Raw genomic sequence first — 27,423 nt, 5'->3', positions numbered from 1 at the left:
CATTACGGAGGATACAACTTGCCGGAAGGTCAAGATTAAGGAAATGCTCAGTCAGCCCTAGCTTATACTGGAACTTATCGCAGGTTAGCTCCTCTGTAACGCTCAGGATCACAGAAAATGCGGCCGTCACGCACGCCAGTTAAAGATTTGGGCGGCTGTACCTTTGGCTTGGTTTATGAAGTTTAACTTCCTAAAGTGAAACAAGCTATGAGGGATGACATTGAGGGTATCCGGTAATTTCCATCACTAGGGGTCCTTTAGCGTGCCCTGACGCCGTGCAGCACATGGACGCTTTTAGAGCGATAGCTCTATACTCAACGTAAAAGGCGATGTTCATGTAGTGCCGGGCACTACGAACACGGCGGATATCGCTATGCTGCTAAACGTCAGCGTCGCCAACTAATGGCGGAATGGCGAATCAAAGAGAGCGAAAGCAAGCCAACAACAAACACAGAGAGAGAAACTCCACAAGCCCGATTCACAGCTATCTAGGAAAGAACACAAAAACGAAGAGGCACGCTACAGAAGCAGTCGCTCAAACCAGCGCCCAAGCACCTGATGCTCGAGATTTTGTTTACCCGAGTTGAACCACGGAAGGATTTTTCCCTTCCGTCGAAAAGCAGCCAGGGATCAACCCACGTCACCGGGATCTGTAGTCAAGCACCCTTACCAATGAGCCACCGCGGCAGGGTCATGCGCGTAGGCGACACGACCGTCATTGGAGAGTGGCGGTCGGGAATGGCAGTTCAACGGGGAAGCAGTACAGGCAATGTTCCAGTTTTTAGCGCATGGCGGGTGGGCGCCCTATTGACAGGGGAGAGCCGGAACGCGTCCTAAACAGCAACAGAGCCAGGCGAGGGATGTGCGCAATTAACTTTTTCAGACGAGGTGTGCCTGAGTAACGATTATATTCAAGTCGGCGGTAAGCAAAAGCCAGCAGGAATGAAATGCAAGTTATTTTCCTGGACGCACAGCATTGTCTATACATTGCGGCGGCGCTCAATCGGGCGACCACTATGCGCCCTCTCTTTCAGATGCCGCTCACTGGCACCACGGATTTACTTCGAGAGGCATTTCCGAAGTTCTCACGACCGAGGCGATCGATGGCGATGGGCCTGAAGTGAACCGAGCTGGCCCCCGATGCGCAAGTCGTTCGTGACGACCAACTGCACACACGCTGCTCGCCAAGCGCCCGATCGAAAGTGGAAACAAAGGCGCGCGCCGCCTCCTCCGCCCATTCGCGCGCACACGTGCCTGGCTCTCCCACGCTAGCGGCGAGGCGAGGACGGCGAACCTGACGGCGGACGGTGCTAGCAGAGCCGCGCCCCATTTCACGCCATCATCTCGTGCGAGGCACTCGCGGTCACAGGGCGCCTGGCCACCATCACTGCGTGGCCACGGACTTCGGATCAGTGCGTACTCGGGCCCCGTTTACACCGCAGAGCAATAAGCCACCCCTTCGCGGTCACTACTGACCGTCATCTTTGTTCAGTAGTACTGGCAGCAACGCAACGACGCGGAAGGATTTCGGAACAATAACGCCAATCCGCATTTGTCCACGCTGAGATGCTTTCAGAGCACAACGCTAAACGGGCAGATCGATGAAATTGGCCCGAACGAAAGAGCTTCGATGCACAAGCATCACCAGCTTTACAACTTTGGATCGCTTCTCCGCGGGTCTTCTCTCCTCGGGGCATATGACACATACTCACAGTGGGATACTGGCCAGTCCGCGGGTCTTTTTGCGACCCCTGAGAGTCACCTTACACCAGCACCCGTCCTTTTCCTTTGTTGCTCTCATTAAGGGTTCTCGCTATATACTTATAGTGGTCTAATAACACATAAAGGAAGGAAAACGACGCTCTCGACAGCGGTAATCCCAGCTACTGCCTGCGTCAAAAGCAGTGAGAAGACAGACGGAGGGAAAGTGCAGAGAGAAACGATAGCGAGAAAGGACAAGGATAGTATCTGACTGTACAGCCTTACAACTGCATAAAAACAATAACCGCGCGGATCATAGCGCCGTAAGAGCAAGGAGAGACACGTTCGGTTCCGTACGTTGCGCCACGAGCGACACTATACATATAACATGCGCGCGTGCCGTGTCCTGTCACTCGTGAATCACGCGCGCTACACCGCAGGAGAGCAGTGCGGCTAGGTCCGATCGTGTCCGGGCAAAAGAGGAAGAGATAGCCAAACCGGATAGAATTGCATTCCGGCGACCTTTCCATAGTAGAGACCGTTACCGTTGATTCAGTTCAAAGTGCAGACGTGAAATAAACATGGACAATAACGGGTAATTGTGGTGCGCAGATTATGTAAGGCACCATTTTTTCCGCTTCTTTTGTTAACATATATCGTGCTTTGCACATTCGTTTTTCACTGTAAGCGCTGTTTACAGATACTGGCCTTTCCTTTCCTGTAAAAGTTTCGATGCAAGCGAAATGGAGAGGCGTCCGTGTGCTATGCGATGTCAGTGCACGTTAAAGAAACCCCAGCTGGTTGAAATTACTCCGGAGCCCTCCACTACGGCACCATTTTCACTTCCACCTTCCTTTCCTTACGGCGCTTGCGGCGGGGGCTAGCCTACCACCAAATTTTTTTATCTGTTGTAGGCCGTCATTACATCCGCCACCGCTTCGGAGGTGGACGACGGCTGTTGCGGCGCGTGTCTTTCTCCCCTCTTCTTTTTTTCTTCTTCTCTTTTATTTTTCTTCTGTTGTTGTTGTGGCTGTAGGAAGGAAAAGAAAATGCACGGGCCTGCTACTGGCTCTGTAGCTGAGCCACCTCCGCTGCCTCGTGCAGACAGAAGAGAAAATAGAAAAGAAGGAAAGGGAAGAGGGAGAAAAAGACGCGCCGCAACCACAGCCATCGTCCACCACCGAAGCGAAGCGATGGCGGGTGCAATGACGGCCTACTACAGATAAAAGTGGCAGACTAGCCCCCGCCGCAAGCGGCGATGACCTACCTGCCCAAGCCCCATCAGGGGCTTGGGCAGGTCTGCACGAGACAGCGGAGGTGGCTCAGCTACAGAGCGAGTAGCAGGCCCAGGCATTTTCTTTTCCTTCCTCCTACAGCCACAACAACAACAACAGCTAAGGTGTCCACAGAGCAAGTGTGACAGACATTGCGCCTATCCTTTTCTGTGAACCAATTATTATTGTCATTGGCTCTAATTACCTAATTAAACCGCGTCAACCATTTTGTCACTTTAGCACCTTTCCTTGACGCTCTATCCTACGGTAGAATTTTTGCCCCAGAACTGGCTGGTATATAACAACCAGTTCTGGGTTGGTATATACCAACCACTTCTCTTTTACAGCACCGACAATGACATGCCCACGCGAAACCCGCCTACATAGCCGTATACAATGCTTACGCGTTAATACCGCTGCGCAATCACTGAAGTCCATGGGTCCCTGCTCATCAGGGGTTGGCAGGAAACGAGGCAGCAGCACGCGCTCTCTCTCAACGGGCTGTTCCCTCCTCCCCACCCGATCGGGAACTCGATTTTAATCCGATCTATACCTTCAAAGATATCACAACACGCTATCAAGATTCCCGCCCATGTAAAGGCCTCAAGAAGGCGGATGAGCGGCTCCTTCTCCGCATTCTCACCGATACACTGATGTGCCCGGCAGCCCTAAGGCATTTTGACCCTTTCTTCAGCGGCAGCTGCCCGCACTGTGGAGCGGCGTCTTCGGACAACTATCACATGGGCCCCGCCGGGGTGGTGCAGTGGTAAGACGTCCGACTACTGTGCCGCAGTACCCGGGTTCGAACCCGATCTCGGCGGCTGCGTTTCGATGGAGGCGAAACGAAGTGGCGTCCGTGTGCTGTGCGATGTCAGTGCACGTCAAAGAACCCCAGGTGGCCGAAATTTCCGGAGTCCTCCACTACGGCGTCTCTCATAGCCTTAGTCGCTTTGGGACGATAAACGCCACAAACCAAACCAAAGCAAACCTATCACATGGCGTGGGCCTGCCTCTCCAACCCGGCAGGACTGGGAGGCGACCCTGCTCGGCTGCCACGACTTAACAAGCCTTAGTGTCGGGCGTGTCCGGGCGGATACCATCGCCACTGGGGTCCCGAACTAGGAACTTCCACCTAGTACTTGTAAGGACTGGTCCTCTATGGTCTGATCCAAGCATACCTCCTGTTCCCATGTACAACCTAATAAATGCTCTTTCACCACCACCACGACAGAAGCGTCGCGATACTCTTGAAGAGCGCGGAAGGCGACGGACGAATTGAGCGGACGGGACACGCTATACGACTCGCCATTGAAGACTTCCTCGAAGAACAAAGAGAAACGTGGATGCGAAGGCTCTGTCACTCCGTCTTCGCATCAGAACAAAGTATTCGCAGCGAACGAGTAAAAAGACGGGACCGAAGGAAGACACAGGCACAAACAAGACGCGGACTTTCAACTATATGTGCGAAACAGGCGGCTTATAAAGCCTCTTCGCAAAGCAAGAAAGACGCTTTCGCGTAAAACACTCGACATAGTGACAACCAGCACTTTATAGCAGAATCAAAGCGGCTGTGAAACCCCAACATGTCCTTCTAGATGCACAATTTCCTGTCACGATAGTGATATTGACTGTGAACAAACGCCGTCGTATGTTGGTTGCGCCAAGGCTCAGAGGAGAGCCAAGACGAACATGAACCACCTTTGCAGGTTGCGAAGTTGTTCGAAACTAGGTTTGGCCCACCAGGGGCGCAGCGGGGTTTACGGAGCTTCTCCCAAGCGAATACCCCTAGGAAAGCCGAGCGCCAGGCCTAGGGACGCTTGTACCCATTTTTACAGTTGGGTGTCTGACGGTGGGTTTCGAACTTCTTTTGGCGATCAAGAAGGCTTCGAGGTGAATTTTTTGTTGTGCGTTAAAAACTATACATTGTGTAACTCGAATGAGAACGATCGCGACCTATAAGAAAAACGAGGGAACGGCTAGCTGCCCACTGAACCAGTTTAATCCGATCATGACATGTATACGGCGAGAATTACGATGCAAGATGGCGCTACCATATATATATATTGACTTTCTTATACTGGCTCACCATTCATCGCACACAAACAAATGCACGTGCTACGAATTAAATCGGGACACCAGCTTTCTTCGTTGTATTAGCATATATATTAATAACGGACGGCTTCACTACACTGTAAACATACCGGGGTGCCAATAGCACAACGTGGATGAAGTCATAATTTGGTTGCCAGGGGTGTACATATATGCGCATGGCGCGGTCCCGTGTAAACAATGCATTTCTTGAATTTCCTTCGTGAAAAAAAGAAAACAAAAAGAAAATAGTTTTCTCGCCGACTATCACACTCTCCGGGCCCGCTGCTTCTTCAACGCCGAGAGGCGAACACCGCAGTTGTCTGTCACAGCATATCACGTCGTTAATATCGGAAAATGCTCCTACGCTGCTACTGCCACGTGACGGAGCAGCCGAAGAGGAGGCCGACACTGTACGTTATACACAGTCCCGCGCAAGAAAACGGCTCGCTCCTAGGACAACGCGGGCCAACATGAATCACATATGCGCCAACTCGGTGAAGACCATCATTTTTTTTTTTTTTAATTGCGATAGCATTCCAGACAGTCGTACAGAGCTGCCGAGCCGTCGCAAGGGCGCATCCTCCGATCGCCCACGTGCGGTAGTAGGAAGAGACTACTATTTTGTACAGCACCGGCGGCGCGGAGAAAGTGGCCAGCTCGCACCGCACGCCGTTCCGGCAGCAGCACGGTGCCACGGCTACATTCCGAGGGGCAGGCAGGTAGGGCTCTCTGCCAGCTGGGTGGGCCGCGGGTTGCCCAACTGGCGAGCCAAATGCAATGTGAGTCAGGGCACCTTTGGGGAGGCCCACGCTCGGCCGCACGTCCCCAAGGCCGCTCCTGCAGGGGACGCCGGACACGGCGGCCTCGGAGATCAGACCGACTGACACCGGACGGGCCGTGCCGTTGCGTCAGACAACAAAAGGGGTGGGTGTGCAGTGGCAAAGACTATCCCCACGACACTTTCTGTCGCTGCGACGACTTTCGTATACGGATCGAAGCAGACGGTGACGCTGGCTGCCGGAGCACGCGCGCCGCGGTTGGAGCCGGCCAGAGCATTTGGGCGCTCCCAGGGGACGACCGGAAGGTCCCTCTCGTACCTCTAGCGCGGTCGTACGTAATCCGTGCGTGACTACAAGCTCCCAAGAAAAGCGGGACATGGCCGAGACAACGTTCAGCCTGCACACCGCGTCACCGCAACGACACTTTCCGCAACAGTCTCCACACTGCCAGCTCCTCCAACGAGGCCGCAGCGATTAGCTCAGAAGCCGTTAACAATGCGAGGAAACTTCTTCCTTCACAATTTAAGCGCCAAAATCACCCCACCCTACCACGTCGCAAGGGGAAAAAAACGAAGACCGCGAAGAACTGTGTGTGTGTGTGTGTGTTGGGGGGGGGGGGGGGAGCGGTTCTCGAATGGAAGTCCATCATCTCCTCTGGTGCCGATGGTCCACGAAAAATTCGCGCAACACCACCACTTGCGAGACGAACACATTTCGCCCACCATTCTCGTCGGAGGGGGGTCACGCTTCCGACGGCGCACATTTCGCCGAAGGCCCCGCGTCAGCGCCAGCCCCCAGTAGGGTAGCGCGCTTGCTTGAGGAGAATGCGCCGGACGACGCCACTAACCTGGTTTTGTGCGGCAATACACAACACGTCTCCGTGTTCGGCACCGTTGGGCGGCCTGAATCGTCCAACGCAACACGTGTGACGCCACCGGCGCGCGTCTCAGCCGCGTCAGCGATCACGAGAAAACGACCAATCCTCCTCCTCGACAACGTCCAGCGCCGGAGGCGACGAAAAGAAATAATAATAAACGACGCAGACACGCGCGCCCAATTCCTGCCGCATTCAAAATGCGAACGGCAATCGCGGCCCCGACACGATGCAAAGACGTCCGACACGAGAGCAGCGTACGCCGGCGGGCGTTGGGCAACAGAACTGCGCCACGCGGGAGCCTCAATGATCGACGATGGACAATGAAAATACGAAAGACGGAAGAGAGGCAAGGGCACGCGAGCTTCGGACGTCCCCCCCCCCCCCCCCCCCTTTTCCTCACCCCTCCCGCCGCTCGGTGGCGGAACAATGGATTGCGCGCGCATTCGTGGGGCGCCACAAATCGGCCGCCGGCACCAATCACGGGTTCTTGGGGCGAAGCCGATGCGGTTACACCATTGCCACACGGCAGATACACAAAGGGGATAAAAATAACACGCTCGCGGAACATACCCGAGGTCAGTATTCCTGGAGGAGTATTCCTGCGCGCGCGCATGTTTTCTCCGCTGTTTGTGCACCGCACAAGACAACCGCCGGAAACGTCGAACACGGATCAGTGAACAGAGAGCCGATCGGGAATGGACACGGAATAACGAAGTTCAGGCAAATGAAAAAGTAAAAAACAAGAACAAAAGTGCAATGTCCGGTTTTTTTAACGTTTCGAAGCGACACACATAGACGGACGTCGCATAAGGAAGCTGGGCTTCAAAGTGTCTTTACATTGCGCAGCGATTGGGTGTCTTTTGAGTTTGCTCTCGAGCGAAACGCGGCCGCCGCAGCAGGGAATGAACGAATCCTGGGTTCAGACCAGGAGCAGAGCGCCCCATCCACTAAGCCATCGGGCCACCGCAACCAGGGAATTGCGCGCGAAAATCGGACGTTCCCCGGGTAGCATTGCACACGACGAAAAACCACACACGAGAAATCACTTCGTGGCTGCTTCGACGAAGCGGCACCGTAGGCAACCTCCGTCTCGAGCAATTACGCAACGAAACATCACGGGTAGAGAGAGGAGCGGCTCGGGCTGCAAACCACGACTCCCCAAGCAGTATACTGGTGGCCGATGGTGAAATGGAACGAACACACAGTCGATCGGCAAGCGGGGGAGCTAGAGGCCAACTGACGACATCAATTATTCCAGGTTCCGAAGCTGTGCCGTGGGCCTCCAGGCCTCAGCCTAAGTGGCATGCAGGTTCCTGGCTACTCGGAGGGACTGACGCGGGAGACTCGAATCCGCAAGCACTCCAACGGTGGCGCCAGTTGCAGGTAGACTACCGCGTGCCCCGGGTTTGGTAACTGCAGCTTTCAATACGTTTTGGAATTCCGGAAAGGAGTTTAAAGCGTCAGTCGCCGAAACCTTTTTTCTCCTGTACATAACGAGGGTCAACACCTAAGTGATGACACTTTGGTGACACTTTGTGTCACGCCCACTGCGCAGTCACGTTGGACGCGACGGAAGGAACATAAATAATGGGCATCTCGTCTTTCCCCACATCGAGAAAGCATACCGACCTTCAGTTTTTCGGTTAAAACAAAGCTCCTCAAGATACGACCCCCTAAGAATGGCCCATAAATCTGGTCCTGCGCGATGGCCAAACAGATATGCCCTTCTTGCCAGCACCGCATGTCCAGGGAGTTCCGCTTCAGGAACGGAACACAGACCGGCATGACAGATTGCCGGCCCCGAATCCATTCGATACAAGGCACGAAACGTCCTGCTAGGTATCAACGACTGCGATTCTGCACAAGCTTGGACCGCGCAGTGGGAAGCAGGAGACTCTCGCACACTCGAGGGACAACGCCCGCTGGGATGGCCCACGGAGCAAGATAAGGGCGCCATTATGCAATGCGCGCTGGCTTCCTCGCGCACGACGACCCGCATAGCGGAAAGGACGCCGGTCGAGATTAGTGTTCCTGTACTAGTCGAGATGTCTCGGCAGCGCACAAAAAACACAGCAGTTCTCCCGCGACACTGGCGGGGTCTGGCCTGGGAACAGGACGAGTAGGGCCGAATGTCACGGGAGAGAGAGAGGTCGCCATGCAGGGCGCGGCCACGTTGGACGCCCACGCACAACGCCCAAAACTGCAGAACGAGCCAAGAGCAGTGCCCTCGCACAGTTCATCCATCGGTGCCCGACGGGTGAGAGGCGACGATGTTTCCGGGCCGAAGGAGGCCCCGCAAGCAGCGGCTCGACCGCGTTCTGGACACGCGTTTTCTAGCTAATTGGTGTCGGCCGATTACGGGCCAAGGACGATGCACGAGAAAGGACGAGCGGCGGAGAGCAGTCTGCTCCGTCCTTGCTTCCTTGGCGCGCGCGCGATATACAATGCGTGCAAGTGACGGTCCCCAACGGTATCCAAAAAAAAAAAAAAAAAAACAGTCGCAAGCCTGTGCACTGGTCGACGCTGCGGCCCGAGGAACGGCGCAGCCTACTTTGGCGAGCAAGCGCCGAATCCTGCGCTGCAAATGCGAACCGCGGAGGAGAACAACGAAAGCCACGACGTGTGTATACGGTGGCAGAGGACGCAAAAAAAATAAGTCGACCGCGAAAACGCGAAGCCCGGAGGGCACAAGATTTCCTTATCGCACGCCCTCCACGCAGTGTGCAAGGTGTTCCTGCACAGAGCCACCGACAAAGAAGCGCGCTCGCGTCCTCCACCACCGTAGCGAGGGCCGTCTTCGCCGTGACGCCGGAGTTGCACGGCCCGTGGAAAGGCGCCCTCGTTAGGGACGCATGCGACGTACGTTTCTGCATCGAGAGGTCTTCCTCGCACACACACCACGAACACTCTACCACGGGGCTGCGCCACGCAGGACTTCGCCAGCCGTGTAACCCCCCCCCCCCCCCCCCCCCCCTCCGGTGAAACACGCTGCCGTTATACCCGAGCACGAACGAAACGGGCCTCCTGCAATTGCTGGAGAGAGGCAGAGCACACAGAAAACGGACTCGGCATTGCAAATCAGCTGTTTTCAGCACATGAAGTAGCCGCCGTTTACATGTATTTAGTCCCCTCCGAGAACAGAAGCGGTCGCGGGCGGACGCGCACCATGAGAGGAAAAAAAAAAAAAAGAAAAGTCAGTACGACAGATAAATACGCGCTGGAATCATCCGAGATGGTTAGTTTGGTTTGCGGGGGTTTAATGTCCCAAAGCGACTTAAACTATGAGACGCCGTAGTAGGAGGCCCCGGAAGTTTGGTCCACCTGGAGTTCTTTAACGTGCACTGACATCGCACAGCACACGGGCGCCTTGCTTTTCACCTCCATGGAAAAGCGGTCGCCGAGGCAGGGATTCGATCCCGCATCCTTGGGAACAGTAGTCGAGCGCCGTAACCACTGCGGGAATCATCCGAGAGGGGCTCCCGAAGCTGTGAGAGCAGGAGCTCGCGTTTTCTCCTCCCAAGTACAGATGCAAAGGGACGATTAGTATATTCAAATAGCGCAAAGGCCAAAATATGCAAACACTGTGTTGCACCGATTCGCTAAAATGCGAGGAATCATGAACTGTAGAATATGAAAAATATGCAAAATGCTAATAGTTAAAGCCATTGCAACGAACGTAAGGTTAGGTTACACCGAGGCCACGCGCTCAGAAAAACTTGCGCGCGCTTGACTGATGTGGATGTCTTTTTATGTATGAGTTCACTATTATTCGTGCGATGAACTATGCAGCGCCAGCAGTTCAGAAAAACCGAGGTTAGATATCCGGGAGATCAGAAAGCCACGAGGCGTGAGAAAAGTGCGAAATCGCTGAAACCTACTTCACACACACACACAAAAAACTTACACATCTGCGGTCGCCAGCGTTTTCTTTTCTTCCGCGTCATATCACTTTCCAAAACCAGGAAAAATTCTGCGTGAAGTTGGAGCAAGGACTGGGGCCCAACTTGATGAAAAGTCAAGTTCTCGACTTAAGGATACAACAGCCGTTTCCCATGACATACCGTTTCTTCTTTATTTCTGCCCAGCAAATGTCCGATGGCAACAATTATATTGGAACTCGTCGCGGAATTTTGCAAGGAACTTATTCCTAAAAAGGACTATCAAATCATTCATTTTTTTTTATCATACTAACTTGCTTTTTTGAACAAATGATCGAGCCGATAATTAGTCTGGCGAGTGCAATCCGCACGCAAATGTGTGCGTTCAAGCACACACAGGCCCCTACTACTACTTACGTTACACTTATGTACGAAACGTGCGGGAAGCAATGCTTAAAAAAATAAAATAAAAAGTGAGCATACTGAACTGAGCCGCTACAGAGCAGATCAGTAAAGGGCTCTCGAATTGTACTGCAATGACTGCTCGTTTAAAAAAATACGCCTGTAGGCAGGCATGTCCCGCTGACCGAAAGAGCGCAGCGCGCGTTTAGCCCCGAGAAGTTTGGGTCAACGCAACCGCAACGCGTACATCGGAGAAAACATCCGCTTTATGAAAAAGGTTTCTGCACAATACGCCGCGCTCAACGCATGCGTCGGACACTGCTGCGGGCGCACGAACGCGAACAATCAGCCTGGCACTCTCCAGCGACCTCACGCACAGTGAAAGTTGTGCGTAAACAGTTCATCAACTCGGCGACGCAAGCAAAAAGGACGCGACTCCCTGGACCTCGCGGCTGCAACAACGCACTAAGAAAAAGAAAGTACAGCGTCCATGACAGCGCAGTCCCGATGCCCATCAACGCCCACGGCTAACGGGGTCGGGCATTAGGGCGAAGGCCCCCCTCGTGAAGGTCCGCCGATAGCTATCTGGGCAGCGCATGTGGGCTTTCTCCGAAAGGCAGACAAGTGAATGGAGGCATGACGGTTAGCAATATCTCTCTCAGGGCAGCCAAACGGGCGCTATGCCTGGTTATCTCTTTGCATAGTGCCATTGTTCAGTGCGCATATCAAAGGCGGCCAACTGCGGTGTGCGATGGTGCAACGCGCTGAGTTCTACCCATGAAACGCGCGAGCAAAACGCGACAACATGACCGCCAACCGACTTCGCTGCCACAGACTGTGCATACACGCCAGCAAAGTAAAACACCTGAAAAAGAAAGTCCATGCCACATCTGCCCATCCGGACACCATAGTTTGCCTCCACTGAGCTATAAGCAGCCTTGTTGGAAGTGATGATCAACCACCAACACCTAAATGACAAATTTATGTCATTTCACAAATAGGAAATGCATTCACATAGGCTTTGAACGGTGTGTCGCGAGTAGCTTAACCTAACTTCTACCTGGTTCACAGCCCTTGCATGTAACCGTGGCTTGCTAGCACAAAAGGAAAAAGGTCACAGATACTGCAGTTTACACATGGATGTCCAGAGACTATTGTAGCAAGCTCATGTTCATTTAGGGCAGATGGTAGGACCTGTGCTTCCCTGTACCTTCATACTGCACCTAAGTCAGGGTTTTGTGCTCTCTTCTCTCAACTGAATGAAATTATTTTGCATACAACTTAATTTTCACCTGAAACAATACTTTTCCACCATTTTCATGAGACAAAAAACTAAATAAAAAAGAAAGCCTACTTGTAGATGTGCACCATTATATCTACTTTAGTCGCACCTTCATGAAGATAAAGATGGAAAAGATAGCCCTTCCACTTTTCAGCATTGTCCAACAATGGGTCAAACTACAAAATGACATCCTGTATTTTCTGAGATTGAGGATAAAACAGGCAATTACTTTAGTTCCACAGCAGAAACAATGTTCATTAACATTTTTTTTCAGCCACTAGTTAGTCAGGACTATAGTTATGCCTTGATGGTTTATTACTATTACTTGCTTCCTATGGCCTCTTTTCTGAGCTGTTGTGCACTTCAAGCGAATACTTTCAACCACGATCCATCTCATATAGTAATATCTCAACATTTTACAGCAAGATCATCTAAATGCCTTGGAACATCATCGAGAATACTGCAGGACATTAATTCTGACCATGGTTTGGTCACTTGATGTGGCCACTGCATCTGATGTGGTTGTTATGAGATGTGGTTTTGAAGGTAGGCAACAATCGGGACTTTTCAGCATTGTCCAACAATGGGTCAAACTACAAAATGACATCCTGTATTTTCTGAGATTGAGGATATAACAGGTAATTACTTTAGTTCCACAGCAGAAACAACAATGTTCACCAACATTTTTTTTCAGCCACTAGCTAGTCAGGACTATAGTTATGCCTTGATGGTTTATTACTATTACTTGCTTCCTATGGCCTCTTTTCTGAGCTGTTGTGCACTTCAAGCGAATACTTTCAACCACGATCCATCTCATAGAGTAATATCTCAACATTTTACAGCAAGATCATCTAAATGCCTTGGAACATTATCGAGAATGCTGCAGGACATTAATTCTGACCATGGTTTGGTCACTTGATGTGGCCACTGCATCTGATGTGGTTGTTATGAGATGTGGTTTTGAAGGTAGCCTTGACCGCCTAGTAAAGAGCAGAGACATTAGTCTGCCAACCAAGATCCGTATAACCCGTGCTATGGTCTTTCCAGTTGTGATGTATGGATGCGAGAGTTGGACTGTGAAAAAGGCTGACCGCCGAAGAATTGACGCGTTTGAATTGTGGTGCTGGCAAAGACTCTTAAGAGTTCCTTGGACTGCCAGAAGATCAAATCAGTCGAGAAGAGAGGAGTCGCTGGAGAAAGATTTGATGTTGGGAAAAGTTGAGGGTCGCCGGAGAAGGGGTAGGCAGCGAACGCGATGGTTAGATGGCATTCTCGAGGCATTGCAGATGAAGCTATGTGATGTTAAGAAGATAGTGAGAGACCGGAAAGCGTGGCGTGACATGGTCCATAGGGTCACGAAGAGTCGGATACGACTGAACGCCTGAACTGAAACAATCGGGACACATTCCCATTTTTGTTCGCCTGAGCAAATACTTAACAATGCCATTTAACAATGCTAGCTGTGGGAAAACAGAGCATATGGCAGGAAGCGCAGACTCGAGCCAGTATTTGTTCAAAAGGCTCATTAATCATCTGAGTCTTCTACCACACCCTGCGTCATGACCTTTCCAAACACAGAACACGAGTGGAGCTACCTTCAGTAGCGAACTTGGAAAAACATGTGGCCTAAATAATTTATTAGGCCTATTTTCAACCAAAAGGAATAGGAACCTTTCAAAACAAGCTCCTCACACAAAGGAAGAGTGCAGAGTAAAACTGGCTAGCATCAATAAAACATTTGTATACTTCTCACTTTTGCCAGACCGCTGTTGAAGGATGTGGTCAGTCAGTTATATTAATCTTTATGGCACAAAAGCAAAAGGAATCAGTTTAGAAGAATTACAAATTTTATTTCAACATCAATTCCTACAAGACAAATGCAAGTACAGGTGGCAATGAAATCAACTGTGCAAATACATTCTAAAACAGCGCAAAAGAAACCAGGCTCCTGGTGGTGCGAACACAGCTTCTGTTTCGGTTTACCAGGCAATTCGCTGGCGCCACAGCCTAAAATATGACTTTTCTTCTTCTGTCTGCTGTTCTCTCAACAGCAGGTCTTTGGAAAACGCGAAAAACAAACAATCTAACTTGGGTATTTCCTATGCATTCAGTATCTTGCCCACTCTGCCTGAAGCTGTGTCTTGAACAAAGCGTTCAATCACAAGTGCTTCTGGCATTGAATGCATTCAATATCTCACACAGAAAAAAATTTGCGTTCTACCCTACAGATAGCAACTAAATTTGGCGACGTTTCTTTAATAAATGATGAAACTTAAAAATTTAAAACACACTTTTTTGGTGAAAATTGCGATTTTAGTCCTGCATCTCCCCTTAAGCAGCTGAAAGGTGCCCACATTTAGAAGCCTCGACGTGCACTACCACGACTGTGGTTGACCTCCCTGCTAGGAAACCACAACTATAAGGAAGCATTCATCCAGTTTGTTGTCTCTTTGTTGCTGGTTTTCCTGTCCAGGTTGATGCTATCCATTACAAAAAGAAAACCACATTTGTAAGCAACTGCTGATGAACTACAAGGCAGGTGAGATTGGCAAAACACCAAGGTTCAAGGACTGGACTGGTGTGTGGGAGGTCTTTCTGCATCATATGATAAAGAATAGTGCTTTAGGCATAGATGGTTAAATCATGCCCAGCTTTGAATATCAACTTTCACAGTAGCACCATTTCCTCTATGACATCACTTTCTGAAACTCGGATGCATCAATATATGCAGAAAGAAGACAAACAGTAGCTAGATAAAAAAGACATGGCCTAAGCTGTCGAGTTTTAACACAATAACGTTAAATGCCCCATGCACTGAAAATCCGAGGTCAGCGTCTGGCATTGTGAGTGAAAATTCACGAGCATGGCACTGGCAGGTGACACGGCCATACATTGAGTGAACGTAGGGCAGCCTGATGTTACGTTTGGCAAAAGCAACCAACTAGGGCCTCTCCTTTTATATGGCAGGGTGATATCAGAATCAGCCTGCCAGGACCATTGCATCCACATTACCCCTTGGCCACGCAGACACATTCATACAAGCTGGTTTATGTGGGGCTTCATATGTCGGGTGGTAGCCTACGCTATCGCATTCGACCCTTGACGGCGGAGTGTCCCCCATCTTTTTCTTTCGGATTGCCACTGTGACATGCTGTTGTGCACGTGTCAGCAGTGTGCGACAAAAAGCAAGCCAGCTACTGGTTGAAGCTCCTGAACCCTCTTTCTCTTTTTATGTCCGCAGGATTTGTTTGGTGCGGTATTGCCAAATCAAGCGCATGACTGCAAAGGTTGCATGCAGTTCAAGACAAAATCTCAAGGTTGCAGATACACTCTTACGTGCTAAAATGCATACTAAATAGGGGAATGTGCTGGTCGGCGGATATCGCAAATATGAGATAGCAGAAGAAACCATGAAGCTTAAACACAATGACATTTGCACCAGCCACCTTTTGTGTGAGGAAGAAAGTCAGCCACCTTTTGTTCATAAACATAGCGATTTCACAATAAAGAAAAAGAGAGGTTAATGACTTTGTTGGAGTCCAAAGTGGCATACCGGCGGCCAAATTTACTTGCTGGAGAAGACAGCTCTGGCAGAAAAGAAATGATGAGAAGCTGCGGCCTAACAGCACGGCCACTGTGGAATACGTACGGGCAGTGGCGCTTCACCTCTGTCAAGGTGCAAGCCTCGAGATCAGCTAGTTTCAAAGCACTAGCTGCGATTCAGTGCTTGTGCAGTCCATTCTTACGTCTTGTGTCCTAAAGTTTGTACTTAAGACCTAGATGACCTGCCATCAGTTTGTCCTTCAAATGCAGCCTGTGAATGAGATTTTTTTTTTTAATATAGAATATAGCACTGCAAAGAAGCCAAGTTAAAGCATGTAATAGACCACCTAACATAAGGTTATATACATACAGTCAGCATGAGGTACTCACAAACAAATCTAGCTGACAGTTTCTCTGAGGTCAAAGCCGTCCCGTTTGAGAAATAGCCTACTGGACTTCAGGGGGAAGACAGCCTGCGTGACTTGTTACTTCGTGCCATGTTGTGCGCGGGACCATTACAGCAGTCACATAACGGGACTTCTAGCATCCGGGAAAGCTGTCCCTGATGACATGTGCTGATCAAAGAGCCGACAGAAGCGCGCCCTTAGGTTACGCACGGACAGCCGTGTCGACATCGTATCCTGTCCAACGTGGGCTACTTGAGGGGAGACCCCTACCGTCTGCTGCGCGCGCAATATCCACGACACGCGATGTCCCGATTGCAGATTCTCACCACGCGCGAGACCTCCGTCGCCCAAGTTCAAGACCAGCCTCAGGGCATCACGGCCGCGCAACCGAGACGTGCAGTCTGGAGTGAAAAGGCCGTCGCAGCCTCGAGGCAGCTTCAGTGAACGCACAAAAATAAAAGTTGAGAGATAACCGTCCGGCGGGGCCTTAAATCATGCGACGCGCTACTTCTTGCAGATACAATGTGCGCTAACAGTTGGCGGTCGAAGCGAGCGACTCGCTTCACACTTGCGAAGATGTGAAGGTAACGGTGCCGTAGCCAGGCGTTAATCCGCCGTTAAACATGCTGCAGCTCCAGAGCTGGTTGCGCGACGGGGAGCGAAGGGTCACCGTGCGCGGAGCAGCAGCCAGTGTCGAGATCGACGAACATCGCTCAGCTGGGAGATACGCAGACGTGGCGCCAGCAGCTTGCGCATCGCATATGACGCTAGAAAACGAACAGAAAGAAAAAAAAAAGAAAAAACGATCTACCGGGCTGTGTTTTGGCAAGCGTTGCAGTCGCGCGATATTTGTAGAATTGTTGGTCCAAATTCAATGAATTCGTACCGATGATGCGTCAAACCACGCTCAATTTAAGCTGGGACACGCAAAGACGCCTACTCATATGGAGTCTAACCCCAAACCCGGAGCTTAGGAAGAGGCTGCTGTTCGGACTCATTCCAGGATGCAACCGACTCCCGAAAGCACATACACCCGCATCGAGAGTTCGACGCCGGCGATCGACTTCGGCATCGCTCACATAAATGCCAGCTAGAGAGTAGGAAAACAAAGTGGAAAGGTTCGCACGGGCAGCAAGTGAAAAGAACCGAGTGTCATTTGCTGCAGCCCACTTGCACAACGTAAACAAAGCGAACAGCCGGCACAGGTCCTGCGAGGACGCGATCACGAAACTCCGGCGTTCAGGGTCGAAGCCCGTGCGCTCGTGCCAAGATGACGCCAAGGTTGGGAACGCGAAGCGCGAACAGATGCGGCGCCGAGGGATTCGAGAAGCTTCGCCGCTGGCAGAGAGCTCACACCTCGCCGCGTCGCTTCGACCGTCTCTCGTCACGCGGTGAGCGAAGGCGGACTCGAAATAACGCCGACCGTGACGACTGCGGCGCGCGCTGCGCTCGGACAACAACAATGCGTGAGATTCGCGGGTGGGAGGTGGCCGAAAGGGCGGCAGCTCGCATCACTTACCCGAAGAATGGGTCGCTGTCCAGGTCCCTCATGAGCGATCCGAAGAGGGCCATCCTTGGGGCTCGCTTGATCAAAGAACCGAGCGACGACGCCCCGTAATCCAAAGCACGACGACCGAACCAAGAACCAAGCGCGTAGGCCTAACGCAGACTGACGCACGGCAGCCGCCGAGTGGAAAAGTGACGATGCGATGGCGACGCTGCCGCTGCGGCTGACCCACATCCCAAGAGGGGAAGCTTCGCCTCTCTCTCTCGCGGCTGCGCCCGGAGCAGCCTGATGACGACAGCTGGCACGCTTCTCCTCTTCTTTCGATCGCGTGCTGCGCTTTTTTTTCTCTTTTCACTGGTGGGTGAGCGCTTGCTTACTTCTCGCCGCCGTCTGGTGGGTCAGTGGGAACCTGCAAACGAACAGGCCAGGTGCGGGCTGTCCCGCTCTGCTGACAGGTGTGAAAGCGGCGCGCCACAACTTTCTGATCACGACCACGGCTGCTGCAACAAGCCGTCTGGCGCAGCGTACAGTCAGAGAAGCACTGTGCTGTGCAGCGTGCTCCAGTTCTCCGAGGAGTTGCTTAACTCAGAACGGCAGCAAGTAGGGAAGAAACGGTAATTAACAGTCAAGCAAGGTTCACTTGCCCCGCTGCTGGACGCCCGTTGTAGCTGGAGCTCTCCTCGTGAGGCAGCCGGGCGACAAAGGCGTGCGCTGTCGCATACCAATTGGGAGATGCTGCGGTGCAGTACCAGTCCGGGAACCCGTGGTAGGAAAGCGGCTCGTCCCCGCTCTCGAATGCGGCATCAGAATGCAACCACGGATATTCCTCCGGCCTTGGCCTTCAGCGCACCGCCAAACTCGAGCCTTGGAACTTGTCAAGGCTCTCCGGCGCACACCTTTTGCCAGGATTTCTTTTTTTTTTTTTAATTGGTCGCTTGATTCAGGTTTTGTGGGAACCTGAATTGGTTTAATTAGTTGCGTGATTCAGGTGCTGTGGGCACCTAAATCGCGCTCCAAGGGTAGGGAGGAAGGTGGGAGTGAAAGTGGAAAGGGAGAAAGAAAGAGGAGCCGTAGTGGCGGGCTACGGAGTGATGTCGACCACCTGGAGATCTTTACGTGCACTTAATCGCACAGCACACGGACACCACTTCGTTTAGCCTCTATCGAAGCGCAGCCGCCGGCGGTTGGGATCGAACCCGGGTACTCCGACACAGTAGTCGGGCATCTTAACCACTGCGTCACCGCGGTGGGGCTTTTTGCGAGCATGGCTTCAGACTTAGGAGAGACTTGTGTTGGGCGTCGGATAGCTCCTTCGGCACTCATGCTTCTAATTGCTTATGTTATTTAGGCGTGAGATCAGCTGTAGCAATAACAGGCTCGTTAAGTACCTGGACCAAAGTAGTTGTAGTAGTAGTACAAGACTTTATTGAAACGCAACACTTAGGCGCCTAATACATTCGATGGCCTGTTGGACGAGCAGGCGCTGCTCTTCTTCACCCTCAGAATACAAACATTTACGCCAAGGACAGGGATTGCTGCGTGTGCTGCAGCTTCCATTTTCTTTAGCGTTTGCGCAAGGACTTAAACTGGAGCGCTACGGAATAATTTCGACCACATGGGGACCTTTCACGTGCAGTGTCATCGCGAAGCACTCAGACGCCTTTGCGTTTCGCCTCTATCGAAACGGGGCAGTGATGGCCGGGCTCCAACCCGTCTACTCCTGTTCAGTAAATGAGCAAGTCTAACATGTATAGTTTAGGCTATCACCGGATATCTACTGTCTACAGCAAGTATAATCTGATAGTTTAACTAAGTAATTAGCGACATTAATTACTGCAGTTAAGTGGCATTAAAATAGTACATTGTACAATATATCGTTCGATAACAGCTGACGAGCACGTTAATTGTCGTTACACTAGAGAGTTTTAGTACTGCGTACGTAGGCATACGCAGAACCCTTGCGTACGTAGGCGGCCTGCGTGCTGCTTACTGCGCATGCGTCATACGCAGCACGGTCCTTGCGTACTGCGTATACGTTGCTCGCGTACGCAGAAATCCCTACCTCTGCGTGCGTTCGCTGAACCGCCTGCGTGTTGCTCTCGCGTATGAGAAAGCTCGACAGACACGTTTGGCTATATGGCCGCGCATGATAAGCAGCAAACACGCAGCGCTTGCTCGTTTCTTTTCTTTTCATTGCAGGTGATTTGGCGTTTCGCAAGAAGTAAAAACTTCTAATCCATTTGTTGCTCCGCAGTACAGGGCGCGGATTGCCTTATGCGACGCACAAATTGTTTTCTATGAATGCGCTGCGCGAACGCTCCAACTTCTAGCTGGTGTATTTCGTCGCCAGGATCTTTGAAACTTGAAGCAGTAAGTACCAAGTTTCCCGTGGGCTTTACACCTATGGACAAACGCCGTGTTTACAAACGAATGGAGCGCTCACGACCCCGCCGCAGACTGGGGGTGAAATGTATAGGCTTAACACGAGAATATGTGGAAGCGAAAGATTTCAAAGCCATTTTATGTCTTCACGGAGCACCTATGATTTTGTTTTTGGTATAGAGCAACTACAAACATCCTAGAACAGACTGTGAAAATATGAAATGCCATTTCAAAGGCGGAGTATCTATATAACATTACGTGACTTTTAGGGGTACGAGCTGGTAGGGACCTTAGAAAACATGTAAACACAACTTACCGCAGTATCTTTCTTGTTTAGTACAGTATCAATGGAGACTGCTTATCATTAAATGTTGGCGAGTGCTTTGAATGAATGTGTGACAAAGTATGCTAAGTCATTCCACGGGTAATCTATTTATAAACACCGCTAAAACATGTGTTGTGAAGCCGTACATACCGCACACACGCTCGCTATGTGCTGGGGGCTTCTCCCAATCGCGGAAGCTTCTCGTATACAGCTTCCGTATGTACTAATTTTTCTTGATACCTTTCATTCAAAGTAGGCAGCCCATAGACAAATGTACATTCAAAAGGCATTTTTAAACTTCGGAAGGGAACGGTCCATCGTAGCAGACGGCGGCGCAGCCGACGCTCTATTCGATCGCAGACGACGCCGGCGACCGCGAATGACATTCGTGTGAGTAGACGGACTGTTGGTCGTCTGCTGTTGTGCACGGTTCGTTTTTCGTGCCGAGTGATGACTACTTTTAGCTTAAAAGCTCGTATCACATGAGCGGCCGCCTTTAAGAGGGAACGCTGAAACTTTCGGAAGAGCAGACAGCTAGATTTCATGCGTATGTAGATTTTTACAACGCAGATTATTCGAGGCGCATTAAATATTGTTTGGCTCCAAAAAAGCCGTAGCATATTTTGTCATACTTTTTCTTCAAAACATTCGCTAACTTTTAACCATCTGCCGTGTTCATTGGGGCTGGCCTAAACCAGAAAATTATTTTGGTAAGTTTTCTTTGCCTATGGGCCATGGTGCTGACTTTTACGGCATACGTTTCATGGCATTTTAAATATACTCCGCCTCTGTAATGAGACTTCGTATAGTTTTGCAGTTTATTCTCCGAGGTTCATAGTTACTTTGCATTGAATGATGACATCATAGGCGCACTGTGAACTCGGAAAACTGCTTTGACATGACATTGTTTCTTTCGGAAAATCGGTTTGCTCCTTCGGATTTAAAATTTGCACGGGGTTATAGTTAATTTTCGTTTTCTACTACGTTTGCTGGGGGTAGTGCTCCGATTCGGTTAAAGTTATTAATTATATCCTCGTCCTCTGTAACAACGACGAACCAAATCAGCACCTTTGCAGCATGGGTTCCATCTCTCGCCTGTCGGAAAAACAAAGAAGCAGGAGTTCCTGCGCTGGAAAATTCAGTTTTTGAATGGCTGCGAAATGGCACTGCACAAGCCACTGCGCTTGCCGCGTTAGCTTTCAGACCCCTGCGTACGTACGCGCTTCCGCCCTACTAAAAGTCTTTCTGTGGCATGTACGCGACCGTGGCGTAGCGCTCCGCAAAGTACGTGGGCTGTGCGTACGTAGCGCTCATTACGCAGTACTAAAACTCTCTACTATTGCCTAGTCACGGCCGACGTATGCAAAACAACGCATACATTCGATAAACTACATTTGACCGCGAGAACCCCTTCATTTTTTTTTTCAGCTCTTCCTAGTCACACACACACACACGCGCGCGCGCACGCACGCACACACACACACACACACACACACACACACACACACACACACACACACACACACACACACACACACACACACACACACACACACACACACACACACACACACACACACACACACACACACACACACACACACACACACACACACACACACACACACACACACACACACACACACACACACACACACACACACACACACACACACACACACACACACACACACACACACACACACACACACACACACACACACACACACACACACACACACACACACAACAAAAAAAAAAAAAACGGACTTAGATGTGACTTGTAAGCGTGTGCGCTCCCGCATTCCCTTTGGGTTGGCGTTAGGGCCTCGTGGGCCGAACCTTCATTCCATCATTTCCACTGGTCTCACTGCCTCTCCTAAGAGAACCCCACAAACATTAAAAGATCCGCACAGTAAAAAAAAAAAAAAAAAAAAAAAAAAAGAGAGAGAGAGAGAGCAGCAACAACGAAATTTGTGTGCGATGACAACTTACCCTTCCCACCCCTACAGCCATGTTGCCATTTACGATACAATCCACGCTTGATCGAACCCATTCAAGCGCGCCTTCGTGGTCTATATATGCATGTGCGCGAGGTATTTAGTACACAATGGTGACTTCAGGGAGAAACGCATATCTCCAGCAAAAATAGACATATTTTCGCCAAACTTTGGCAACTATTTCCCGTAGTGTTTATTTCCACAATTATTTAATAAAACCGCCATTCGCAGCAATCAATTAAATTCGGCTTCGGAAACGGTTGCATGGTCGAATTAGGTGGTACATCGAGATGTTGGCCATTGAGTCAGCTATGGTGGTCTTTAGCGAGTGTTTCCTGTCACGTGACTTTTTGTTGACCTCTCTCGCAACGACGCCCTACACAAAGTAGTCAGCCAGCCAATCCCGGGTGACGCAGGTGGTGTGGGCTGGAGCCGAATCACCTGAATGACATAAGATCACCCTTTGGATACATAGTCTCTATCCACTGCTTTACAATCATGATAAGTAACTCTACGTACGCGGCAGTATTGACGCGGATTCCTGCGAAAAAGTGTGGCATCATGACGTCACCCTTGTTGCCGGAGACGGACAACGTTGTCCGTCTCCGGCAACGAGGGTGACGTCATGATTTCCTTCATTGGAGATGTTGTACATCATCTCCAATGAAGGAAATTTTGTATGCAACATTGTAGGCCCCTCATCAGTGCAAAGCAACCTATCGTTAATTGTTAACATTTGTTAATTTTTTTTTCATACGGGAAAAAAAAAAAGAAAAAAATACACATTTCGGGCTCTTCAGACTACCTCAGCTTGCTTCGCAAGCGCTTGGACCGGAGCAGACAATTCTTCCAAGTTTTAACGGATGTGAGGTGTCCCCTTGTCATTGCATAAGAACGATACCTCAAGTATTCGTGCACAGCGAGCCTGACAGCCAACTCAGCGATTTGGAGCTCACTTCCAATGGCCCACATTGACTTCTTGGGTCGTCCTTCATGATTACACGCAGCCGCTGGAGAAAAGCTCAAATGTTCTGACGCTATCTAACCGCTGAATGTGCTTTACTTTCTTTTCACCACTGATGCCAAGTCACCGCCAACGCACATCAGTCCATTGCGCACCTTATAATGAAAGACGTTTAAAAGGTGGCAATTTTCAAGGCACTGTGGTGTGCGGCGAGGGCGCCGAGGAGTGCGTGGCGTTTAATTTCCTGCGTCAACCTGTACAATTTCCTCTTGGAACAAACTTCGCAGTATGAATGATATGGATTATATATGAATGATAAAACCAATTACTTGATAGAGTGAAGTCATTTGAAGAATATACCGATTTTGAAAAGACAGTACATGACCTCGTTTCAGTTATTTTCATTCCAGACATCCGAGCGTGTTGCCGGTTTCGGCAATGTCGCCATGATGTGCATGGGCTTCTCGATCTCCACAATGCCGTGGCATTGTTGCCTTTGCGACAAAGCGGCCATGCCATGCTTTCATGCCAAACGAGAGCTTTACAGCTGGTGCTGTAAATAAAGAAGAGTGACTATATAGAACGTGCAAAGAAACGCCACAAGAAAGATGAAAGGGTGGAAGCTTGTCAGCGCAACTCAGCTCTCTCCCTTCACTTCAACCCTGTACCAGAGAGCCCTGCTTGGTCGCTAGCATACATGGCAAAACTACATTTGAAAAGGAATTGAACTACATCACTCTTCAAAAATCTAGCAAAATTATAACTAAATTACATTGCCAAATAGCGACCTTCAAATCATGGCATTAGATTAAAATTACTACGAAAAGTACTGTACTCTTAAATTACGTTCCAGTTTTCATGCATAACGAAACGGAAATAAAACTGAGAGCGCTGCTGAGATCTGCATTGGAGAAATGCGGAAGCATGTGCGATCTCAAGCAGACATCGGACCCATCACATGCCCTAAGTGTTCCACACCAGCTGAAGAAGGGGATGTTCGCCACCTGCTGTGGACTTGTGCAGGGACAAGGGGGTCAAGGACACAGATTCTGCGGGAAGTGGGACTAAACACAAGGGAAGAGGACTTCTCTAAATGGCTCACCGACAACGATAAGAGCGGGAGCCTGCTCCGGTTCCTTTCGGAAAATAATTTACATGCGTTTCTATAATATGCCTTATGGCAAGCTTGCGTAAAAAAAAAAACAACAACAAACAGATGTGCGATGGCTGCTCTTTAGTAGCTCCTATAGTGTCATGACTTAGCACCTTTGAAAGTAATGACTAGACACTAGACAGTAGTCATGGCTAACGCTTGCACAAGTCATGGGCTCTATAGGCATGCACATTGCATATCTGGTCTGACTTACTCATGACTAACTATAATGATCCGCATAACAGGACATGACATCTATATACCACTTGTCATTACATACACATTCATGACTACCAGTCCCAAATGAATGTGACGGCATATCACACGTTACGTTTTGCTTCCATGTTTTGCAACACGTATTCGCAATTGGATTGGATTGGTAAAACGTTTATTCGGGGCCTGCAGTAGAACGCGCGCTCGCGCGCGCGCGCTCCGGACGGGGCCTACGTCGTCCTCTGGGCACCGGCCGCGCGGCCTGGGTCCCCGCTCGCCGTGGCCGCGGCTCGCTGGTTCCCTGCCGGGCCAGCGCCTTGATGACCTGCTGGACGGCCCAGAGTTGTTGCTCCCTGCGGCTGCTTCCAGTCGCGGCGGGATCCTCCTAGACTTAGCTTCTTCCTGGTACTTGCTACAATTCCACAGCATGTGTGCGAAGCCGGCCGTCTCCGTTCGGCAGACTCTGCATTTGTCCGTCGGGTGCGTCTCGGGATACATTCTATGCATCAGCGACGGACTGGGGAGTGAGCCCGTCTGTAACTGTCTGAATAAAACGGCTTGCTCTCGACTGAGCCCCGAGCAAGGGGGTGGAAGAGTTCTGAGAGCTAGGCGGAACACCTTGGTTATTTCGTTGTAGTTGGTCATTCGGTCTTTGGTGCTGAACCACAGCGGCCAGTCGACCGAGGCGCGGTCCGTTAGCGCGCGCGCCTCGGCGTGCCGTCTCGTTGTGGTTGGCGTTGCGGTCTGACGCCTCGTCCGCGTGCGCCGGGAACCACTTGATTCTCACTTGTCTGCTGCCATCGTCGTTCTTGATTGCCTGCAGTATGCGCACAGAAAAATTTCCGAGTAAGGCTTTCGTCTTAAAACTGAGTGACCGAAACTGCAACACACTCTAGATGCCATAAAGCGCATTCTTTCGTCTTCCTGCCAAATTCCGTCCAAGGCAACTATTTCTTCCTCCTTTTTTTTCTTCTATAACATGCATCATTTGAAAGATAGCACAGTGGCAATTATGGTCGAACGCTGGTCACTTTAATTGCGCTTCAAGGCAGAACCAAGCGGCGAACCGAGGCCTTTGCTGGCGAGAGCTATATCCACAGATTGAAGCCGCTAAGGCAGGTTATTTATTATTTCCTTGCTTCCAGGAATCGATCTCAACAGCTTCCTCTTACAAAAATGCATGTTGGATCTCTATAGAAATTCGGACCAGATGTGTCAACATACGCTGTTGAAACTCTGTCGATAACCGCCGACATCTTTGTAGGTGCAGTGTTGAGCTTTTTTGGAATATTGGCCCTTGTGTTTCTTAAGAGCGCCTACCGATTCCGCAGCACTGAAATTCTGTTGATTTCAGGATCAAATGCTTCGGAAACTCTGCAAGTGACCCATTTTGATTTTATGTTACCTTTCTACTCCCGAGCAACAAAAAATAGTGCACAACCATCGGTTTGCCAGGAGCAGACGCGAGGTGGTTTGCATTAATGCAAAAGTAGTACTAGCTGCGATAAGTCACCACATTCTATGTTCTGCCCGAACATTCAAAAATCCTGTCAGATCAGTGCTGGTTAATGATAAGTATAGCGAGGCTTAAAAGAATAACAAAAAGATACCTTTTTCCTTTAAGCCTCATTGTCCTTACTTATTAACCTATTCTGAGCGGGTTAGATTGTTGATATTGGTCGATCAAGACATAGAATGTGTTTACTGAACGCAGCAGCCAGGATATCTACTGTGCTACTTTTGCATCAATGCAAACTAGCATGTGTCTGCTCCTGGCTAACCGTTGATCATACATCATTTTCTGTTGTTCCGCAGTAGAAAGGGAATACATAATTAAAATGCGCGTTAATGAGAAAAGATATAAAGATTGCATTGTTGTTGAACCCATTGCTGGGTTGTTTATTCGCTTTATTTCAATTCATGCGCAAGGTATGACGCCAGGCTGTTCTTTGTGTAAAAGGCTTATACATCCAGGAACTCCTTGCGTGTGTATTGAAATAAACAATGGGAATCATAATTAAGTGGTGATATGTACCAACCGAAAAATAAAGCAAAGTCATCTGTGCACTGCCCCACGCCATAGGTCAATAAATTTAATTTTTTGTCTAAAATGAGTTGGCAGTGTCTTTCACTGCTTAAATGGCATCGCCGCTGCCTCCACAACTTGGCAGCATTACTCACGGTTCATTTCTCCCTGATAAACAATGTATGCTGCCGCCAAAGTTCGAATTGTGAATGCAAATGGCAAAGCAGGTCACAAGCCTTACTGCTCAGAAAACGTCAAGCAAAATTACCAACTATAGGCACTGAAACCAGTGGACACAAAAATGTACTGCAACATGGTGGAGCTGCGCAGATTCAAATAATCCGCGATGTGTGACAAAGGCGTATTATGATCTCGATTATGTGTCCGTCTCAGCACAAGTACCGTATCGAAAGAGTGAAACACTGTGCCGAACAGCCCGTCAAGAACGGTCACCGTTTAAAAGAAAATGTCGTCCCCTCGACTGACGTTCCACCGTTTACAGCATTCGCGGCGACAAGCCTAGATCTCCCCCCCCCCCCCCTTTTTTTTTTCTTCCCGACGAGGCTGGCTTGCCTGCCAGAAACGTGCACATATGCGCTTCATTATCTTGTAGCACATA

General features: G+C 50.2%; 1 protein-coding gene across 1 annotated transcript in view; it reads right to left on the bottom strand.

The window, feature by feature from the left end:
* Positions 1 to 17,958, bottom strand: part of LOC146196021 (myeloid leukemia factor-like) — a 56,087-nt gene extending 38,129 nt beyond the window's left edge. The window contains exon 1 of the mRNA XM_084598018.1: positions 17,754 to 17,958. Coding sequence (XP_084454144.1) covers positions 17,754 to 17,806 — 53 coding nt within the window. The 5' untranslated portion in view covers positions 17,807 to 17,958. The remainder of the gene's footprint in view (positions 1 to 17,753) is intronic.
* Positions 17,959 to 27,423: the final 9,465 nt, after the last annotated feature.

This window comes from Amblyomma maculatum, chromosome 3 (genome assembly GCF_055883805.1).
Source record: "Amblyomma maculatum isolate TAMU_Amacu chromosome 3, ASM5588380v1, whole genome shotgun sequence".
In the NCBI taxonomy this organism is placed as follows: domain Eukaryota; kingdom Metazoa; phylum Arthropoda; class Arachnida; order Ixodida; family Ixodidae; genus Amblyomma; species Amblyomma maculatum.
Note: the sequence above shows the minus strand (reverse complement) of the source record. Positions and strands in the feature narration are given on the sequence as shown.